The sequence below is a fragment of the Cetorhinus maximus genome, chromosome 6 (assembly GCF_964194155.1).
Source record: "Cetorhinus maximus chromosome 6, sCetMax3.hap1.1, whole genome shotgun sequence".
NCBI lineage: Eukaryota > Metazoa > Chordata > Chondrichthyes > Lamniformes > Cetorhinidae > Cetorhinus > Cetorhinus maximus.
In genome coordinates, this window is record NC_135884.1 from 121,662,234 (window position 1) to 121,683,646 (window position 21,413).

General features: G+C 41.4%; 1 protein-coding gene across 2 annotated transcripts in view; it reads left to right on the forward strand.

Moving 5' to 3' along the window:
- The window catches only part of dpy19l3 (dpy-19 like C-mannosyltransferase 3), a 106,068-nt gene that overhangs the window by 14,982 nt on the left and 69,673 nt on the right, over positions 1-21,413 (forward strand). For both annotated transcript variants that reach the window (XM_078544400.1, XM_078544401.1), the window contains 5 exons: positions 5,687-5,777; positions 6,987-7,108; positions 10,373-10,518; positions 10,913-11,033; positions 20,624-20,758. In XM_078544400.1, the coding sequence (XP_078400526.1) occupies positions 5,687-5,777; positions 6,987-7,108; positions 10,373-10,518; positions 10,913-11,033; positions 20,624-20,758 (615 nt within the window). The remainder of the gene's footprint in view (positions 1-5,686; positions 5,778-6,986; positions 7,109-10,372; positions 10,519-10,912; positions 11,034-20,623; positions 20,759-21,413) is intronic.

A 21,413-nucleotide genomic window follows, 5' to 3' on the forward strand; every position in this document is an offset into this window, starting at 1 on the left:
GCATAGATAGGGTAGATAGGAAGAAACTTTCTTCCTTAGTGGAGGTGTCAATAACCAAGGGACATAGATTTAAGTTAAAGGACAGGCGGTTTAGAGGGGATTTGAGGAAACTTTTTTTCATCCGGAGGGTGGCTGGAATCTGGAACACTGCCTGAGGGGGTGGTAGAAGCAGGAGCCCTCACAACATTTAAGAAGTATTTAGATGAACACTTGAAATGCCATAGCATACAGGGCTATGGGCCAAATGCTGGAAAATGGGATTAGAATAGATAGGTACTTGATGGCCGGCACGGACACAATGGGCCGAAGGGCCTGTTTGTGCTGTATAACTCTATGACTCCACTTTGGGCAACAACAATGCTTTCTACTTTACTGCTTTGGTATACTTCAGGTACTTTTTTTACCTCTGCAGTGCTGCATTACATGACAAGTTGCTGGGTTACATTTCCAGTTTTCTTTGAACTCTACAGCTCAATATGCCTTCCTCGGTGCTTGCCCACATAAATGATATTTTCTTGCTTTCTCTGCTCACAGTATTTATATATTGTACATGAGTGTTCAAACATACTACTGTAAAAAATCTAATTCAACCTGTGTGGTGAGCAACTGTGATAATTTTCAGTTGAATGGGTAATTGAGCAGGAAAAATCTGAGAATTTTATATTTATCTTAATTTGGTATGCGATTCAATTTTCCAATTTACAAAAGCACCTTTTGCAATATTTCTGTTGAAAATCCTTTGAGAAAAAATTTTCAGAAGGGCATAGCATATGCTATTGGTTAAGTATTAGGAGTTTTAGAAATTTATTTGGAAACGGAAAAAAAACAACTGTTGCAAAGCTTCCTTTTAGCAGTTGCATTCTCTGTTAAATGTTGCGTACCTTGCAGTTTGGTGCATATTTGGTTGGGTACAGCTGTTACTTAGTTTAGGCACATACCTCTGCTATCCCTAAGCTTCTGCACAAACATATTAGTATCCAGGGTGGGCCCAATCTGGCTACATCCTGGATGAAAATGTTAATAGCTGCAACTAAGAAGCTAGTGCATAATCAAAAATGTCTGAGTGAAAAGCAGTCGAGAAATGGGCATGATGCTGTCACTTGTTCCTTATTGGTCCTTGCTATTTGTCTTGGAGCACACCGGATCACCTCATAGAAGTTCGGTTGAAATAAATTTGCTGTTTTCCTTTTCCTACAGACATTGTATGCTACTCTGTCTGGATCTTTGAATGACAGTATTGTGCTCATGCCTGACCTGTTCTTACTGAGCCAATGGCAGGTGACCATTCCAAACATAGAAGAGGGTGCAAAGTCAAAACATTCTTAGCTACTGCGATTTGACATTTGCATCCAGGATGTAGACAAGCTGGATCTACCACAGATTATAATAATATATTTGTGCAGAGACTTGGAGTTAATTATTTAAGCTAAGTAACAGCTGTATCCAACCAAAACTATTGGATCTGGAATAACTTAGTGCTTAGGACTGTGACTTTTGGCTGCTATGAAAGCATGAGTTGAGAGAGACCAATTGAGTGTGAAGTCAGCTGAGTGAGTACAGATTGCCTGTACTAGAATTTCAGCACTGCAGCGTAGCTGATTTGAAGTTACTTTAAATTGAGTTTGAGTCCATTTCGTGCAGCAGAACAATTGAAGTTAGTGTTGTGTGGAACTATAACTCTCGTTTATATGGTGACTTTAACATAGTAAAATGCAGGAGTGATTGTCAAATCAAATTTGATATGAACCACCAATATTAGAACAGGTGACCAAAAATTTGGTAGAAGAGATAGGTTTTGAGGAGTGCCTTAAAGGAGGGGAAAAAGGTGAAGATGTTTCGTGAGGGAATTGTGGAGTTGGGGTCCAGGCAGCTAAAAGCACAGTGGCCAGTGGTAAGCAAAAAAAAAATTAGGATGCGCAAGAGACCAGAATTGAAGAAGCTAGATGATCTAGAAGGCTTGTAGGACTGGAGGAGCTTACATCAATAGAGTAGGGCGAGGCCATAATCAAGTTTGTAAGTCACGGGTGAAAGGACTGTTTCCAAATGAAATTCTTGGCAGATGGAAAAAATTGCAGGAATGTGGAAAGAGCAGGGAGTGGGACTAACTAGACTGTTCTTTGAAAGAGCTAGTGCAGACTAGATGAGCTGAATGGCGTCCTGTGTTGTACAATTCTGTGGCTAAGTGCTGTGCAGTTGAGGAGCTGTAACTCTGTCGGTAACTCTACTTGTGTTTATTTTGATAGGTTTAATTATTTTTTAAAATCTACAATATGTTCAATTGTTTAACATCCCCATAATCAAACTAAATAAGCTGGGGTCCCGAACCTTGGTCTATGTATTAGATAGTATTGTGTTCTGCATTATTAGCAGTGTCTACTCTGGATGGTAATAGAAGTTTATTTTAAGCGAATATTGCCAATCATTGAAGGAAATGAGATGATACTCTAGACTGAATGATTACAATTTATGACTCTAGCAAACTTCAGGATAACTCATAGCACCTCATTGTGTCTTGGATTTTTAGTGAAAACAGATGCTACATTGAGCAGAGCAGCACGCTAGATACTGTATTTGTGCTCTTGAGGCAAAAAGCGACTGAGATTTTTGTTACATCCAGTGGTATATCATCATGACGTTGAGGAAGAGGAAACAGCAATCTCAAGTTATCACTGATGCTTCACAGCATAGTTTGGAAAGGAATCAGAAACAGATTGATGCACATGCTGACACTAATGGAAGAAGTAACAAGTCATCTTGGGAGCTGGAAGCAATTGGGATCTGGTTACCTGTATGGACAATGGAGATTATCCCACTGCTCGGTCTCTCACTGGGACTAATACTAGGATGCTTTCACTCCTGGTATGTTCAGTCCCTACATGAGAATTTACTATGGTTTTCAAATATACAGGTGAGCATTTTGCTAATTGTCTTTCAAAGGGAAAGATTTCCAAGGCAGCAGCTGTGCTTTCAGCTAACATTCTAATAATATTGCAGTATTTCCAGTCCACCGTGGAGAGCTGAGTGAGATTAGTACCTCTTTGGCCTGCTGGATGTATGTAGGAAACTGTGTATCTGAGCTTCATTTCAGTTAACTAAGTCAGTTTAAGCCTATGATATTACTGGCATTAGTCTTGAAACATTTTGTTTGGCAAGCATGATAACTATTGTTGACTGTCTTGTTTATTTTTTAATCAGAATCAAATTTTTTTGTTCATGGATTACCTTTTCTCAAAAAATATCAAATGTAAGGCATTGTTGTGCTTTATCTTGGAGCACTTCATTAACCTTTGAAAATAAATTAAATCCTGAATATGTGTTTACATACTTAAGTAATGAATTAATTATTGCCTATTTTAAGAAGGTAATATCTTGTCTATTTATCTTTGTAATTGCTGTGTTACAGCTATAGCTGATGTGAAAGGGACATTTATGAACATGAATATTCATATTTTCAGTGCTATCCAAGAGTAAACGACAATCTTCACTAACATCAGCATTTAACCAAATTTAAGAATGCCCTGCACACCATGCATTTAAGGTTTCTCCAAGCAAAGAGAAAAAGAAACATGAAATAAAAATGCAAAATTCTGAAAATAGTCAGCAGGCCTGTCAGCAGAAGCAATGCTGGAAGTGTGTGCAGATCAGTGTAAACATTGCAGAAGCAAAACTTTACACTGTTCCAAAACAAAAGATCTAAATTCCTAGTAACTCTCAGTAACTTTCGATTATAAGTCCATGATAAAAGGCTTCACCTGAAAATGAATCTTCCTCCCTCTCTCTCCCTCTCTCTTTCTCTCTTTATATCTGCGTGATTGATACCCCAGATGAAGCCCACATGGGTTAGTTTAGCCTGATTTGAAGAATCCAATAACTGGCCATGCTCTGGTGACTGCCTTTGGCTTTCTGCTAGGTAATTAGAAGTTCTGTGGTCCACAATGAAGTATTACATTTTGCAAACTCACTGATTTATAGGAGGCAGAATTGAGATTGCCATTTACTTTTCTAATAGAAGTACCAGTTCTCTGCATCTGTTGCTGAACAATGCATGAAGAAAACATTCCAGATTCTGAACGTTCCTGCTGTAAGCAGTTAGGACTGTACCTGCATCAGTGCAGGACTGAAATGTCGGCCTAGACTATGTGATCAAGTCTCTGAAGTAGGACCTGAATCTATGATCTTCTGACTTGGAAATTAGAATACTACCACTGAAGCAAGGTCATCACTAGCCTTTTTAACGATCCTAATATTTTTCTTTGGTGAATGTGAATATCTTCTCTGCAGTTTGGACAACAAATTATTTAACTTGCCTTGACCTGAATGGAAGCTTTTCCTGTGCTGCCTAGCCCCTATCTCTGCATTCGTCTCTAGATCCATTATCTTTCCACTCAAAATCTTTTTGACTCAGGAGGATTTTGTGCTTTTCAGCTGATGATTATATGATCCCTAAGTACTGCTGTGGTAGCTTCTCGTAGCATTTTTGGGGACACTAGGGAAATCCTTCGTTCTTCAATACACAACGTGAGATCTGGCTCAGTATCAGGTAGAATTTCTGATGTAAAGTTTAGTGCTGCCTTTTCTTCACCAGTTATCAGATCAGCAATTTATTTCAAAGTTGAATCTGCTGACAAGATTTTAAAGCTTCAGAATTTGATTAAAGCACTCAGCAGAGAATCCTGTCAGCTTTGCAAGATGATGCAGGAAAGTGTGGAGAGCAGCTTAGAGTCTACATGTCAGCCATTGACAGAATCCCAAGACTTGCAGGCAGCAATGGTGAGTCATCAGAGAAGAAAGCACTCTTAGCCCATTTTTGTAGAATCTGGGTGTGGGAGGAATAGGCTAACTCAGCATTCCATGAGACCCCTAAGTTTTTGGATGTGGAGGCTTATCCTGGGTCAAGTAGCAATGGGAATGAAGCGAAGTATAGACTGGCGAACTGTTTGTACTCACTGGGTTTGTACACTCCTGGCTGTGTGGTGATATTAATTTCAAAAATCAGCATCTGCTTCCAGAGTTTCTGCTTCAGATTACCAGGCTGCTGAGCTGCATTGATTTGAATCAACTAATACAGTAGTATTCCTAAATGTTTACAGAATATTGATGTATCCTTGAAAGCAAAATACTGTGGATGCTGGAAATCTGAAATAAAAACAGAAAATGCTGGAAAAACTCAACAAGCCTGACAACATCTGTGTACAGAGAAACAGAGTTAACATTTCGAGTGCATATGACTCTTCTTCAGAGTTTTCCATCATTTTTTGTTTTCATATTGATGTATCCTTCACTACTTCCAATTAAATCAAACATTTTTTTAAAACTTGGAATTAGTTGGAATCGACACTATAGCCAGTGTGGATTATTGTTGTGTTCATGAACATGCTACTTATAAATAGCATTAATGTTTTGGAAGATTACCAAGTATTTTAAAAAGCATGAGAGCAGTAAATGGCCTATTCCATGTGACAGCTTTATCAACCCAGTTGGCTGTATTAAATGATCTACACCCTGGTTCCACCATGGTAACTCTTTTAAGCCTTTACAGCTCTTGATGTGTTTTTATTCCCATTAATATCTGTTTTTTTTAGAATGTAGCTTTCAAGTATATCTTTGTAATATTTGTATTACTGACAGAATTATATTCTGCTTGTTTAGTTGTTACGAACATGACTGTATTCTGTTTTACATGCAGGAGGTTGAGCGAGAAATCTCCTTCAGGACAGAATGTGGCCTATACTACTCATATTACAAGCAGATGCTGCAGGCTCCAACCATAGCCCAAGGTGATCACAAACTTTCTGTTCATGTTGACACTACTGTAAATTATATTTTATGCTGTTAATCTTAGGGTAGATTTTGTGAGTCCTAACTGCGACTGTCATGTATCAGAAACATTACAAGTGGTGCTGCTTGCACCATAGATGCAATTTTTGATGTGCACTGTACTGGCCAATGACTGGGACAGTTTACTATTGTCAATTTTTCAAAGATCCAACCAAATTGATTTTGCTGTCAGTGGAAGTGAAACTGTCGTTCAAGATAAAACAATCTTTGTATGATAGCTTTGCACCCTTATTGATATTGTACTTTTGTAGATATTACAAAGTGCACTGTAAAACTTAATAGTTTGAAAAATACCCAGTCGTAATTTATAATTCTAGCACTTGCAGTACTAACTCCCTGCTTTGTTGAAGATACAGCTCATCTACTTTCTGAGTCTCATAAACATGGACAGTTTGTTGGTGTATCTTGAAACCTGAATAATTTTTTTATTATTCATTCATGGGGTGTGGACATCGCTGGCTAGTCCAGCATTTATTGCCCATCCCTTGTTCAGAGGGCATTTAAGCGTCAACCACATTGCTGTGGGTCTGGAGTCATATGTAGGCCAGACCAGGTAAGGACAGTAGATTTCCTTTCCCTATAGGACATTAGTGAATCAGATGGGTTTTTACGACAATTGGAAATGGTTTCGTGGTCATCATCAGACTTTTAATTCCAAATTTGTTTTTTATTGGATTCTAATTTCGCCATCTACCGTGGTGGGATTTGAACCCGGGTCCCCAGAGCTCTACCCTGGGTCTTCCGGAATACTAGTCCATTGACTATACCACTGCCTCATACTTCTACATATGCATGAAACAATTAAACAGTTAAACTTTAGAAATTTGATTTTATCTCAAATTAGCTGCAATCTCAGGATTTTTTAAAAAAACTACCTAACCTGAATTTTACTGCCTGTCAAGGAAGACTAAAAATTATTTCTCTTAACCTGCTTTTGGAACCCAGAGAAGGATATCCTAGGGATGGGCAAAACCATATGCGGGGAAAGGGTACGTACTTTATGGTCCTTGGTTCATAAAATAGCAGTTGTAAATTTGTAGAATGTTCTGATATTTGTAAATTTGGAAACAAGTATCACATGCTGATGTATTCATGTTTATCCTTAAGAGTCCAGTTCTTTTTATTTATGTTGTGCTTTTTGTGTAAAGGATTGAAGGAACTCGTATATGACAATAAAACTGAATCAAGGAGAACAATAAACCTCCTTAAGCGAATGAACATTTACCAAGAGGTTATCCTAAGCATTTTGTACAGAATTTTGTCTCTTCAGGTAAAAACATCAGCTTTTACAATAAAATGAATCTGTTTTTTTAAAATTCATTTATGTGATCTGAGTGTCGCTGGCTAGGCCAGCATTTATTGCCCACCCCTAATTGCCCTTGATAATGTGGTGGTGAGCTGCCTTCTTAAACCGCTGCAGTCCATGTGGGGTAGGTATACCCACAGTGCTGTTAGGGAGGGAGTTCCAGGATTTTGACTCAGTGACAGTGATGGAATAGGATGGTGTGTGGCTTGGAGGGGAACTTCCAGGTTGTGCTGTTCCCATGCATCTACTTGCCCTTGTCCTTCTAGATGGTAGTGTCGTGGGTTTGGAAGGTACTGCCTAAGGAGCCTTGGTGAGTTTCTGCATTGAATCTTGTAGATGGTACACACTGCAGCAACTGTTCGTCGGTGATGGAGGGAGTGAATGCTTGTGGAGGGGGTGCCAATCAAGCGGCTGCTTTGTCCTGGATGGCGTTAAGCTTCTTGATTATTGTTGGAGCTGCATACATCCAGGCAAGGGGAGAGTATTTCATCACACTCCTGACTTGTGCCTTGTAGAAGGTGGAAAGGCTTTGGGGAGCCAGGAGGTGATTTACTCGTTGCACAATTCCTAGCCTCTGACCTGGTCTTGTAGACACAGCCTTTATATGGCTAGTCCAGTTTCGTTTCTGGTCAATGGTAACCCCCAGAATGTTGATAGTGGTGGGATTCAGCAATGGTAATGCCATTGAACGTCAAGGGGCAATGGTTAGATCCTCTTTTGTTGAAAATGGTCATTGCCTGGCACTTGTGTGGTGCGAATGTTACTTGCCACTTGTCAGCCTAAGTCTGGATATTGTCCAGGTCTTGTTGCATTTGGTTATGGACTGTTTCAGTATCTGAGGAGTCACAAAAGGTGCTTAACCTTGTGCAATCATCAGTGAACATCCCCACTTCTGAATTAATGATGGAAGGAAGGTCATTGATGAAGCAGCTGAAGATGGTTGGGCCTAGGAACTCCTGCAGCGATGTCCTGGGATAGAGATGATTGACCTCCAACAACCACAACCATCTTCCTTTGTGCTAGGTATGACTTCAACCAGCGGAGAGTTTCCCCCCTGCTTCCCATTGACTCCAGTTTTGCTAGGATTCCTTGATGCCATACTTGGACAAGTGTGGCCTTGATGTCAAGGGCAGTCACTCTGACCTCACTTCTGCAGTTCAGCTCTTTTGTCCATGTTTGAACCAAGACTGTAATGAGGTCAGGAGCTGAGTGGTCCTGGTGGAACCCAAAGTGAGTGTCAGTGGGCAGGTTATTGTTAAGAGTGCCGCTTGACAGCACTGTTGATGACCCCTTCCATCACTTTACTGATGATTGAGAGTAGACTGATGGGGCGGTAATTGGCTGGGTGGGGTTTGTCCTGCTGTTTGTGTGCAGGACATACCTGGCCAATTTTCCACATTGCTAGGTAGATGCCAGTGTCATAGCTGCACTGGAACAGCTTGGCTAGGGACGCAGCAAGCTCTGGAGCACAAGTCTTCAGTACTGTTGCTGGAATATTGTCAGATCCCATAGCCTTTGCATTATAAAGTGCCTTCAACTGTTTCTTGATGTCAAGTAGAGTGAATTGAATTGGCTGAAGGCTGGCGTTTGTGATGCTTGGGACCTCTGGAGGAAACGGAGATGGATCATCCACTCGGCACATCTGGCTGAAGATTGTTGCGAATGCTTCAGCCTTATCTTTTGCACTGATGTGCTGGGCTCCTCCATCATTGAGGACGGGCATATTTGTGGAGCCTCCTCCTCCAGTGAGTTGTTTAATTGTCCACCATCAGTCATAACTGGATGTGGCAGGACTGCAGAGCTTAGATCTGATCCGATGGTTGTGGGATCACTTAGCTCTGTCTATGGCATGCTGCTATACTGTTTGGTAAGCACGTAGTCCTGATTTTTAGCTTCACCAGGTTGACATTTCATTTTTAGGTATGCCTGGTGCTGCTCCTGGCATGCCCTTCTGCACACTTCATTGAACCAGGCAGGGTTGATCCCCTGGCTTGGTGGTAATGATAGAGTGGGGGATATGCTGGGCCATGTAGTTATAGATTGTGGTTGAGTACAATTCTACTGCTGTTGATGGCCTACAGCACCTCATGGATGCCCAGTTTTGAGTTGCTAGATCTGTTCGAAAATCTATCCCATTTAGTACGATGGTTGTGCCACACAACACGAGGAAAGTATCCTCAATGTGAAGACGAGACTTCTTCTCCACAAGGATTGTGCAGTGGTCACTCCTACCCCATATTGTCATGGACAGATGCACCTGTGGCAGGCAGATTGGTGAGGATGAGGTCAAGTATGTTTTTCCCTCTTGGTTCCCTCACCACCTGCTGCTGACCCAGTCTAGCAGCTATGTCCTTTACGACCCTACCAACTCGGTCAGTAGTGGTGCTACCGAGCCACTCTTGGTCATGGACATTGAAGTCCCCCACCCAGAGTACATTCAGCATGGTGGGGTACTAACTCATCAGCTGCGGGAGTGTGGTACATAGTAATCAGCAGGAGGTTTCCTTGCCCATGTTTGACCTTATGCCATAAGACTTCATGGGGTCCAGAGTCAATGTTGAGGACCTCTGAGACAACTTCCTCCCGACTGTATACCACTGTGCCTCCACCTCTGCACTGTCTGTCCTGCTAGTGGGACAGGACATACCCCAGGATGATGATGGTGGGGAATGATTCCGTCAGTATGACTGTGTCAGGCTGTTGCTTGTCTAGTCTGTGAGACAGCTCTCCCAATTTTGGCACAAGTTCCCAGGTATTAGTAAGGAGGACTTTGCAGGGTTGACAGTTTGTCGTGGTCATTTCCACTTTCTAAGTCGATGCTGAGTGGTCCGTCTGGTTCCATACCTTATGGACTTCGTAGCAGAATGTTACAACTGAGTGGCTTGCTAGGCGATTTTAGAGGGCATTTAAGAGTCAACCACATTGCTGTGAGTGTGGAATCACTTGTAGGCCAGATCAGGTAAGGACAGCAGATTTCTTGCCCTAAAGGGCAGATTTTTATTGAATTCAAATTCCACCATCTGCCATGGTGGGATTCGAACCTAGAGCATTACCCTCACCACCTGCCATCTGGATTACTAGTCCAGTAATAATACCTCTACACTACCATTTCCCCCATGAAAATATATTTACATTTTTGTAGTTTATTCTAAACTTTTATAAATTACTGTTAGTTTACGTTGTAGTCAAGTATTGTGAAGAGAGTTATTTTCATCATGTTTTAAACAGCGATACCTGGAGCCAGTTTACTTCTACCTGTACACAGTATTTGGACTCCAGGCCCTCTATGTCATTTCAATATATATTACCAGCTGGTTATTAAGTGGTACCTGGATGTCAGGAGCACTGGCAGCTATATGGTACATCCTAAACAGGTAGGCATCAATACTTAGTAGTGTAGAAAAATTATGTATTGTCTGTGCATTAAATCTACTGAGAGCAGGATCACCAACTGTTGATGTCTTTTATGTGTCTTTTTATGAAGTTCATTCTTCATTTTTGCTCCTAATTCTGGCTGTAATTAATCTAAGATCATTCCATTTGTTGTCAGACTCCAGATTATGATGGTTATAATTTTATTTCAGAAGCTGTAAAATTAAATCTTATTAATACCCTTTTTGTTTGTAAACTGACAGCTGGATGACCCATTTCAGTAAATTTGGAAACAGTTTCATTTCACTTTTCTTGAGCACCTATAGAAACTGTAAGTATTGATCCATCTAGAGTAAACTCCTTTTGGTATGTTGAATTTTTGTTTGCTCTTTATAGAATAGATACAACAAGGGTGGAGTTCACCATTCCGTTGAGGGAGAATTGGTCACTTCCATTTTTTGCATTACAAATAATGGCAATCACATACTACCTCAGACCACAGCTCAAATCTCTTCAGGTGAGTATAGCAATTTGTTGTTGTAAAGCCAGTGGAGGTTACTCAGTATGAAGGAGTGTATTATATTTGTAGAGGTGCTTCTACAGAGAGTTGGGGAGAATATGGAGGTGGGGGAACTGTGACATTATTCACTTTGATAATAAGAATAGGAAAACTATTTTTTTTTATTCATTCACAGGATGTGGGCATCGCTGGCTTGGCCAGCGTTTATTGCCCATCCCTAATTGCCCTTGAGAAGGCGGTGGTGAGCTACCTTCTTGAACTGTTGCAGTCCACAATGCTGTTAGGAGTTTCGTTACTTTTTTGTGACTTTGCAGCGGTTTTTTTTTTTACAACTCATGATACAACAGGGCATGTAAGAGTCAACCACATTGCTGTGGGTTTGGAGTCACATGTAGGCCAGAGCAGGTAAGGAAGGAAATCCTTCTGTGAAAAATCCATTTGTGAACCAGATGGGTTTTCTGTGAACCTGATGGGTTTTTACAACAACCGACAATGGTTCCGTGGCCATCATTCAGCTTTTAATTCCAGATTTTTATTGAACTCAATTCAATTTTTTGGATTCGAACCTGGGTCCTCAGAGCGTTACCCTGGGTCTCTGGATTACTAGTCCAGCGACAATACCACTACACCATCGCCTCCCCATATTAGGTGTGAAACTTGTAAATATTGATGTTCAGAGGGACATGGGTGTACTTGTACAAGGAACACTGAAACCTAGTATGTAGATACAGCAAGCAGTTAGGAAGGCAAATGGCATGTTGGCCTTTATTGTGAGGGGATTGGAATACAAGAAGGCTTGCTACAGTTGTACAGGGCTTTGGTGAGACCACACCTGAAGTCTTTTGAACTGTTTTGGTCTTCATATTTAAAGAAGGACATTGTGATAAAACTCAAATACTGACCTTATTCTGAAGTCAGAGGCCAATTCCTGACGAGCCTCATGCGTTTTGCACATGTGCTGGCTGGGAAATGGCCGCACATGCACAGTTCATTTATTTTATCCTCTTTAGGCTGGGAATTGGCCCTGCGCAACTACACAGAAACAAGGAAGAGCAAACAGTGCAAAAAGCAGGTCAGATGGCCTGAACCGGAGCGCCATTGCCAAGTAATGGCAATTACCGAGGGAGCAGGATATGGGAGGGGGACAGGGAGAAGGTCCCAAACTAGGGAGCGGGACAGGGTGAGGTCCCAGAAGGAAGTCCCAGGTAAGGGACAAAGACAGGGATCAGAAATAGATCCTGTTAAGTTTAGTTAAAAGAAAGGAGCAGAGAAATGGGCTCTGAGTTAAAGAAAGAGCTGCGGTGAGCAGACTTGAAGTGAAGTGGATTTGAGAGAAGCCCTGAAGATCTGAGAAGGCAGCCAACAGTTTATGACTCTGTCCTGCAAGCCATTGGGACAAAGATGCCCCTTTGAAGCAGTGGTGAAATGCTTGGCATGGCCAAAGATCTGAAATTATGTTTGGAAGGTGAAGTTTGAGTGTACTTAGAAATCCAGGGGAAAGGAGACGCAGAAGGTGACATTGAAACCCTGCAAGGTGGGCCACTATTAAAATACCTGAGTGGGAGCGACTTATGGAAAGAATACCAAGGCAAGATCTTCAAATGTGGAAATTAGAAACACTCATGAGAAAGACAGAAGTTTCAGTGAGATTGGTTGGCTCACAACGTGATAAGTATCTGGGTGTAATCTGCTTTGGTCGCATCTGTCATTGAGTGTTTAGTGTGTGTCAGAGAGAGAAGGCAGGGATTTTTAAGCTGCCTGAGAAGAAAAATTACAAGGCTATTGGGACAGTAGTTAACTGAATAATCAATAAGACTCAGTAAAGTGATCAGTTTAGCAGAGTTTAGGGAATTTATTTGTTTGCTCTGCGGTTGAAGAAACAGTGAGTTTAGAGTATGGTTTTTGGGTGTCTCAGGAAGAGATACGAGTTGGGTGCAAAGCATCAAGTGAATGCTCGGGAATTCACTGGAAGAAAACCGTTTGCAACTGTGCCAGTCCCAAGCGAGAAGTCTTTGTGTCAAGCCAGTGGTAACTGTTCGCTAGTTTATGTGTCTGGAAGGATATTGCTAGGGTAAAGCAATAGTGAGAATTTGAATTGTCATCTTATGATTGTGTTGAGATGTTTCCAAACTTTTGTTGAGTGTAATATAGTTCACTTTTCTTGTTTTAATAAATATTTTATTCTTCATATTAACATTTCATCAGCAGGCTCCTATGAATTTGTTCAGTAACTTTCCACCACGATTTCTACAAAAAAAGTTAGGATCCATCAAGCCAGGTTTCACTCTGGGATCTGACTTGTCCAATGTTAACATCAGCTGGGATCGTAACAATATACTTGCATTGGAAGCAGTACAGTGCAGACCTGATATATTAGTTCCTGGGATGAGAAGACTGTCCTATAATGAGAGGCTGAGTACATTGGAGTTTAGATGAATGAGAGGTGATCAGTTTAAACATCAGAGGTTCTGAAGGGATTTGATAGGCTAGACATTGAGGGGTTAATTTCCCTGGCTGGGGAATATAGAACACAGAGGCACACAGGATAAGGTGTTGATCGTTTAGGACTGCGATGAGGTGACATTGGTGGCCTTTAGCTGCGCTCTGAGCTCTGGAATTTCCTCCCTAAACCTCTCCGCCTCTCTACTTCTCTTTCCTCCTTTAAGACAATCCTTAAAACCTACCTCTCCAACTTTTTGATCATCTGCCCTAATATACCCTTACACGGCTCAGTGATATATTTTGTTCTATAATGCCTCTGTGAAGCACCTTAGGCTGTTTAATTATGTTAAAGGTGTTGTCTAAATACAAGTTGTAACTGTAAAACTTTCCAAATCTCACATGTATAATAACCAGGTTTCTTAAAATGATAAAGACAAAAAGCTAAAAGCTACTGCGGATGCTGGAAATCCAAAACAAAAACAGAATTACCTGGAAAAACTCAGCAGGTCTGGCAGCATCTGCCGAAGGGTCATGAAGACTCGAAACGTTAACTGATTTCTTCTCCACCGATGCTGCCAGACCTGCTGAGTTTTTCCAGGTAATTCTGTTTTTGTTTTCTTAAAATGATGGTGAGCAGACATGGTCCCCATTTCAAAAACAAATTTTAAAAAGAGGCATCATCGGTAAGGGTGGCACATATTTGCCTATTCATTGTTGCCGAGGGCATGAAAAGTCAACCACATTCTTCTTGTTGAACGGGGGTGCAGACAGTGAAGCAGCAAGAGTTTATAATGTTTAATGCTCTAACTGTTAGTAGGTCTGTGAGGAACACTAGTCAATATTTGGTACTCCAGATATTCAAAGTTATGAAGGTACAGGTGCTGTACTCAGAGTTAAATGTTCTGCTGTCCATATTTAAATTATAATTGTATCTTTAAGCTACAGTGGAAAGGTGAGTATAGAACGTAACACTTTGAAGACTAATATGAATCTTTGGAAGGCAGCTTTAATATTTTGAAAACTGTCAAAGTAAATACACAAGTATTGCTTATGTATATGAAGAATACAAGTATATTTCTGACAACTAAATATTGTTAACTTTGTATTTAAGTTAATTATTGTTCAATAAACTTATTTGTTGGGAAGTAAAGTTGTTGCAGCAGCAAATATGTATGTACAAATGTTAAATTTGAATTTTCAAAAAGAGATGAGCAATTGATCTAACTCACTGTAGATAGGACTTTAAACTATATAGTGGGGAGGGGAAGGTTAACATAAGGGGAGATTTGGAAAGCATGAGAAAGCACAAGGCAATAGTGCAGAGTAGCAATATGGGTAATGACAACCAGAGTTTGATAGGAAGGCATAGAGTGTACAAATATAAGAGCGAACCAGCAAATAAGGCCACAGAGTAGGGGAAAATGGTATACAGACACAATTAAAAACTCTTTATCTGAATGCTTGCAGCATGCATAGCAAAATGGATGAATGAATTGATAGCACAAAGAGAAATAACTGAGTATGGTATGACAGCCATTACAGAGATGTGGTTACAAGGGCATCAAGGCTGGAACCTGAATATTCTAGGATATTTGATATTTCAGAAGGACAGGAAGGAAGGAATAGGAGGTGGGGTAGCTCTGTTAATGAAAGATGAGACCAGTAGAGGTAAATGATCTTGGCTCGGAAGATCAAGATATGGAATCAGTTTGGGTGGAGATAACAAATAGTAAAAGTGGGAGTAGTTTATTGGCCCCCTAACAGTAGCTATACTGTAACAGAGTATAAATCAAGAAATAATGGGGGCTTGTAAGAAAGGAACTGTAATAATCATGGGAAATTTTAACCTTCATATAGATTGGATGAATCAAATTGGCATAGGCAGCCTAGAGATGAGTTCATAGTGTATTTGGGACAGTTTCTTTTTTTAAATTAATTTACAGGATGTGGGCGTTGCTGGCTAGGCCAGCATTTATTGCCCATCCCTAATTGCCCTTGTTCAGAGGGCATTTAAGAGTCAACCGAGTTGCTGTGGCTCTGGAGTCGCATGTAGGCCAGACCAAGTAAGGACAGCAGATTTCCTTCCCTAAAGGACATTAGTGAGCCAGATGGGTTTTTACAACAATCGACAATGGTTTCAGGGCTATCATTAGACTTTTAATTCCAAACTTTATTGAATTCAAATTCCACCATCTGACATGGCGGGATGCGAACCTGGGTCCCCAGTGCATTACCCTGGGTCTCTGGATCACTAGTCCAGCAACAATACCACTACGCCATCACCTCCCCATATTCTTAGAACAATACACCCTGGAACCAACCAGGGAGCAGGCTATTTTAGTCCTGGTGATGTGTAATGAGGCAGGATTAATTAATGACCTCATAGTAAAGAATTCTCTAGGCAAGGGTAGTAATAATATGTTAGAATTTCACATTCAGTTTGAGGATGAGAAGTGTGGATCTGTAACTAGTGTCTTAAACTTAAATATAGGCAATTACAAAGGTATGAAGACAGAGATAGATAAACTGGACTGGGAAAATAGGTTAAAAGACAGTAGAGAAGCAGTGGCAGACATTTAAGGAGATATTTCATAACTTATGTATTCGTTCGCAGGATATGGACATCGCTGACTAGGCCACCGTTTATTGCCCATCCCTAATTGCCCTTGAAAAGGTGGTAGTGAGCTGCCTTCATGAACCACTGCAGGTCATGTGGCAAAGGTACAACCACAGTGCTGTTAGGAAGGGAGTTCCAGGATTTTGACCATGCTACAGTGACGGAACGGTAATATAGTTCCAAGTCAGGATGGTATGTGGCTTGGAGGGGAACTTATAGGCGGTGCTGTCCTTGTCCTATTAGGTGGTAGAGTTCATAGGTTTGGAAGGTGCTAGCAAAGGAGCCTTGGTGAGTTGCTGCAATGCATCTTGTAGATAGTACACATTATTGGCACTATGGGTCTGTGGTGGAGGGAGTGAATGTTCAAGTTGGTGGATGAGGTACCAATCAAGCAGGCTGCTTTGTCCTGGATGGCGTTGACCTTCTTGAGTGTGTTGGGACTGCACACATCCAGACAAGTGGAGAGTATTCCATCACACTCCTGACTTGTTCCTTGTCAGGTGGACAAGCTTTGGGGAGTCGGGAGGTGAGTTACTCATCACGGAATTCCCAGCCTCTGACCTGTTCCTGTACCCACAGTATTTATATGGCTGGTCTAGTTCAGTTTGTAGCCAATGGTAACCCCCGAGATGTTGATACTGGGAGAGGGATTCAGCGATGAGAATGTCATTGAAGGTCAAGGGGAGATGGTTAGATTTTCTCTTGTTGGAGATGGTCATTGCCTGGCACTTGTAAGGCGCAAATGTTACTTTCAACAAGTAACTCTCAAAAATGATATATTCCATTGAGAAAGAAATACTCTATGAGAAGGATGCACCATCCGTGACTAACTAAGGAAGTTAAGGATTGTGTCAAATTGAAAGAAAATACATACAATGTTGTGAAGGTTAGTGGTAAGGCAGAAGATTGGGAAAGTTTTAGAAACCAGCAAAGGATGAATTTAAAAAAAATAAAGAGGGAGAAATTAGAGTATGAGAGCAAATTAGCAAGAAATATAAAAATGGACAGTAAAAACTTCAAGTATATAAAAAGGGAAAAGATTTGGTCCTTTTAGAGCAGGCTTGTCCAACCTGGGCCATTGCGGCCCCTGTAGCTCCTCCATGTGGCCCCCGGAGTGTTTTTGAAAATGCCAGTAGTGAGTCACTGAGTTTGAAGATTTCTGCAGGGGTCCTCTCCTCCAATCATAACCTATTTCGCTCCCACATTTGCAGCTTATTGGTTCAATAGTGAGCCTATTGGAAGTGAACATGGAAGAGAAACAGGCTGTGATTGGAGGAACAGTGAACACTGGCAACCCTGGAGTGTACGAGGCCTTCGCTCACCATGCTTCCCACCCATCCCCGCAGCTTACAGTGCTCTGGCGTGGCTCTGGCCGCATTCTCCAACTCTCCCCACGTTCCCCCAGCTCCGGGCACGTTCCTCGGCTCTCCCCGCATTCCTCCAGCTCCCGGCGCATTCAACCAGCCCTCAGTGCTCCCCTTGATGGGCACCCACTTTTGGGCATCTCCAAGCCTCAGGCCTTTCTCCAGGTGTCTCTTCTGCTCACATCCCACCTCCCCTGTCCCCACAGCTGATTTGATGAGTAAGGGTAAGCGAGTGTGAGTAAGGGTGCGTGGGTCAGTGGGTGTGTTAGTGAGGGTGGGTCAGTCAGGATGGGTGAGGGGGGTGTGGGTGGGTGAGTGAGGGAGTGTTGGTGAGTGAGGGTGTGTTGGTTGTCTAAGAGAGAGGGGGAGTGTGTGTGTATCTGACAGAGAGAAGGAGAGGGGGTGAATGTGTGTGTGAGAGAGAGAGGGGGGGTGAGTGTGTGAGAGAGAGGGGGGTGAATGCGTGTGAGAGAGAGGGTGGTTGCATGTGCGTGAGAGAAGAGGATGAGGGCGTGTGCGTGAGAGAAAGAGGGTGAGGGTGCATGCGTGAGCAAAAGAGGGTGAGGGTGGCTGCGCGCGTGTGCGATGGGGAGTACGGCTACACGTGAGTGAGTGCGTATGTGTGAGAGAGGGTGAGGGCGAGTTTGTGCACGTGTGTGAAAGAGAGGGGGCGAGTGTTTGGGAGAGAGAGAGAGAGGTGAGGATATGTGTGTGAGAGAGACAGAAGGTGAGTTTGTGTGTATGTGAGAGAGAGAGGGGGAGGATGGTGAGACAGAGGGAAGAGTGTGACTGGCTCACTCCCGGTCACCCCAACACTCTAGGCACTCTCACCCACTCTCACAGGGACTGAGGGTGAGTGAGTGAGCACCCAGATAGGGAAAGATCTGGACATGCACACTCTCACCCTTTCACACTCAAATAGTCATCTTATCTTAAAAGAAATGAGTAGTAAATAATCAATTTATTGTGGTTTTTTTTTGCTCAGCAAGTTGTTTCTTTTCATACATTAGCTTTTGTTTTTGAAATTCATGTTTAACGTTGTGCCAAACCCTATCTTTCTGAAATTTATTCATCGCCCCACCCCTATCCCCCCTGCGAGTGTGAGAAAAATTGAAATGTGCTCCCCCTCCCCACACAAAAAGGTTGGACAAAATGGGACTGGGGAATTAATAATGGGAAACATCTTAAAAGAAGTGGCTGCAGAGATAGTGGATGTATTGTTTGTAATCTTACAAAATTCCCTAGATTCTGTACACGTCCCGACAGATTGAAAAACCGCAAATGTAACTCCTATATTCCTAAAAGGAGGGACACAGGAAACTATGGGCCAGTTAGCCTAACGCCTGTCATTTGGGGAAAATGCTAGAATCCATATTATGAGGATGTAGTAGCTGGGCATTTAAAAAATCATGAAGAATCAAAATGGTTTTGTGAAAGAGAATCCGTGTTTGACAGATTAATTGGAGTTCTTTGAGTATATAACAAGCAGGGTGGATAAAGGGAAACCAGTAAATGAGTGTATTTGGATTTCCAAAAGGCACCCGATAAGGCGTCACATAAATGGTTACTACACAAGATAAGAGATTATCATGTTGGGGGTGATATATTAGCATGGATAGGGAATTGGCTAATTAACAGGAAACAGATGGAATAAATGGGTAATTTTCAACTTGTCAAACTGCAACAAGTGGAGTGCCACAGGGATCAGTGCTGGACCCTCAACTATTTTTATGATCTATATGAATGACTTGGATGAAGGGACCAATTGTATTGTAGTGAAATTTGCTGACGGTACAAAGATAGGTAGGAAAGCAAGTTGTGAGCTGGATTTAAAGAGTCTGCAAAGGGATATAGATAGGTCAAGTGAGCGGGCAAAAATTTAGCAGATTGATTATAATGTGGGAAAATGTGAAGTTGTCCACTTTGGCAGGAAGAATAGAAAAGTAGAATATTATTTAAATGGAGTGAGACTGCAGAATGCTATGGTACAGAGGGATCTGGGTGCCCTTATACGTGAATCACAAAAGGTTAGCATGCAGGTGCAGCAAATAATCAGAAAGACATATAGACTTTTGACCTTTATTGCAAGGGGTTGGAGTATAAAAGTAGGGATGTCTTGTTACAACTGTACAGAACATTGGTGTGATTACACCTAGAGTATTGTGTATATTTTTGGTCTCCTTACTTAAGGTGAGATTTGCTTGCATTGGAAGAGGTTCAGAGAAGGGTCACTAGATTGACTCCTGGGATAAAGGTGTTGTCTTATGAGGAAAGGTTGAACAGGTTGGGCCTATACCCATTGGAGTTTTGAAGAATGAGAGGTGATCTTATTGAAATATATAAGATTCTGAGAGAGCTTGACAGGATAGATGCTGAGAGGCCATTTCTCCTCTTGGGGGAATCTAGAACTGGGGAGACACAGTTTCAAAATAAGGAGTCTCTCATTTAAGACTGAGGAGGAGGAGAGATTTCTTCTCTGAGGGTCTTTAGTTTCTGGAACTCTCTTCCTCTGAGAGCAATGGAGACTGGATCATTGTCTAACTCAGCCTTGAATATATTCAGATTTTTGGTCAACAAGAGTGTCGAGGTTATGGGAGGCAGGCAGTAAAGTGGAGTTAAGGTCACAATGAGATCAGCCATGATCTTATTAAATGATGGACAGGTTCAAGGGGCCGAGTGGCCTCTCCTGCCCCTATGTCTTATGATCCTATGACTCTAGCATTTTTGGGTGCTTTTCAAAATACAAAAATAAAATATATTCTGCAGTAAAATTAGTAACAATGTGCAAAGATTTTTCAGCAATGGCACAACTAAAAACATAGTATGACAGTTTTGTTGTTTATCTTGTGATCTACTTTGTCTAATGAAGCCTCCAAGAAAAAGAGGGAAAATGCAGTTACAGAATTAAACTGTAATATTAATCATCAGTACATGCATAGTTTGCTGCTGTAACTGGAAGTTGAGGATTGAACTTTCCCAACTGTGTAGACAGATTTCGCACCTAATGCATTCAGGCTATTCGATTCTGCCTTTTCTGATGGCAACTTGACTAATGAAGAGAGTGGAATCACTAAAGAAAGTTAAAGCACAAGCACTTAAAAACAGGTATACTTCCTAGTTTATGACTTGTACTTAATTTGTTTATCTTTTTCTTTTATTTTAAGTGGTGGTCGTTCACATTGATCATGGCATCAACATTCCTTTTCTGCATTACCTGGCAGTTTAACCAGTTTATTTTATTAATACAAGCCCTGGTTTTCTTTACCTTGGACTGTTTAGATATGGTGCCTGCATCAAAGGTAATATGCAGTTAATACTGTGCAGTAAACCTGATGTGTGTGTATCAGATTACATGGGAAATGCAGCACATGCTGTATCACAGAATAAAATATGGATTCACTAAACTTGCAAAGTACTAGTCTCAGCTGGATTGTTAGAGGTGATGAATGCAGCTGAGGAGATCGCAGGTTAATCCAACAAGTTTATTTCAGAGTGTTGCAGTACTTGGGCAGAGATTGCTGTGCAATGTGTGGACACTAAAAGGATATATATAAAATTTTAAAGGTGGGGGGGAGTGGGCAGCATGAGTGCAGAAAGAAGATACCTGTAAGTAGCTCTAGGTTTCACTAGGGGGAAAATCTAGTCAGTTTCAGTATAGGATCCTTGGTTTTAGTAAACCTCTTCAATGGGAATGCTTAAAGGCTTTGCAAAATATATTAGCTTTACAATGATGGTATGAGTATACTAGTTTGAATTCCATCATGATATCTATTAGTAAATTGATTTAGTCTTAGGGGGAGAAAGGATAAACTGGTCAGTAAAATTGTCCATTTCATTTGAGAAAGCCCCACTAGGCAATCAGGTAGAGATGCCTCAAATGCTGAACTCCCAAATTTAATGTGGATGCGGGAGACTAAATCATTGGGGAAGTGGGAAAACTGAGTAAATAGCAGC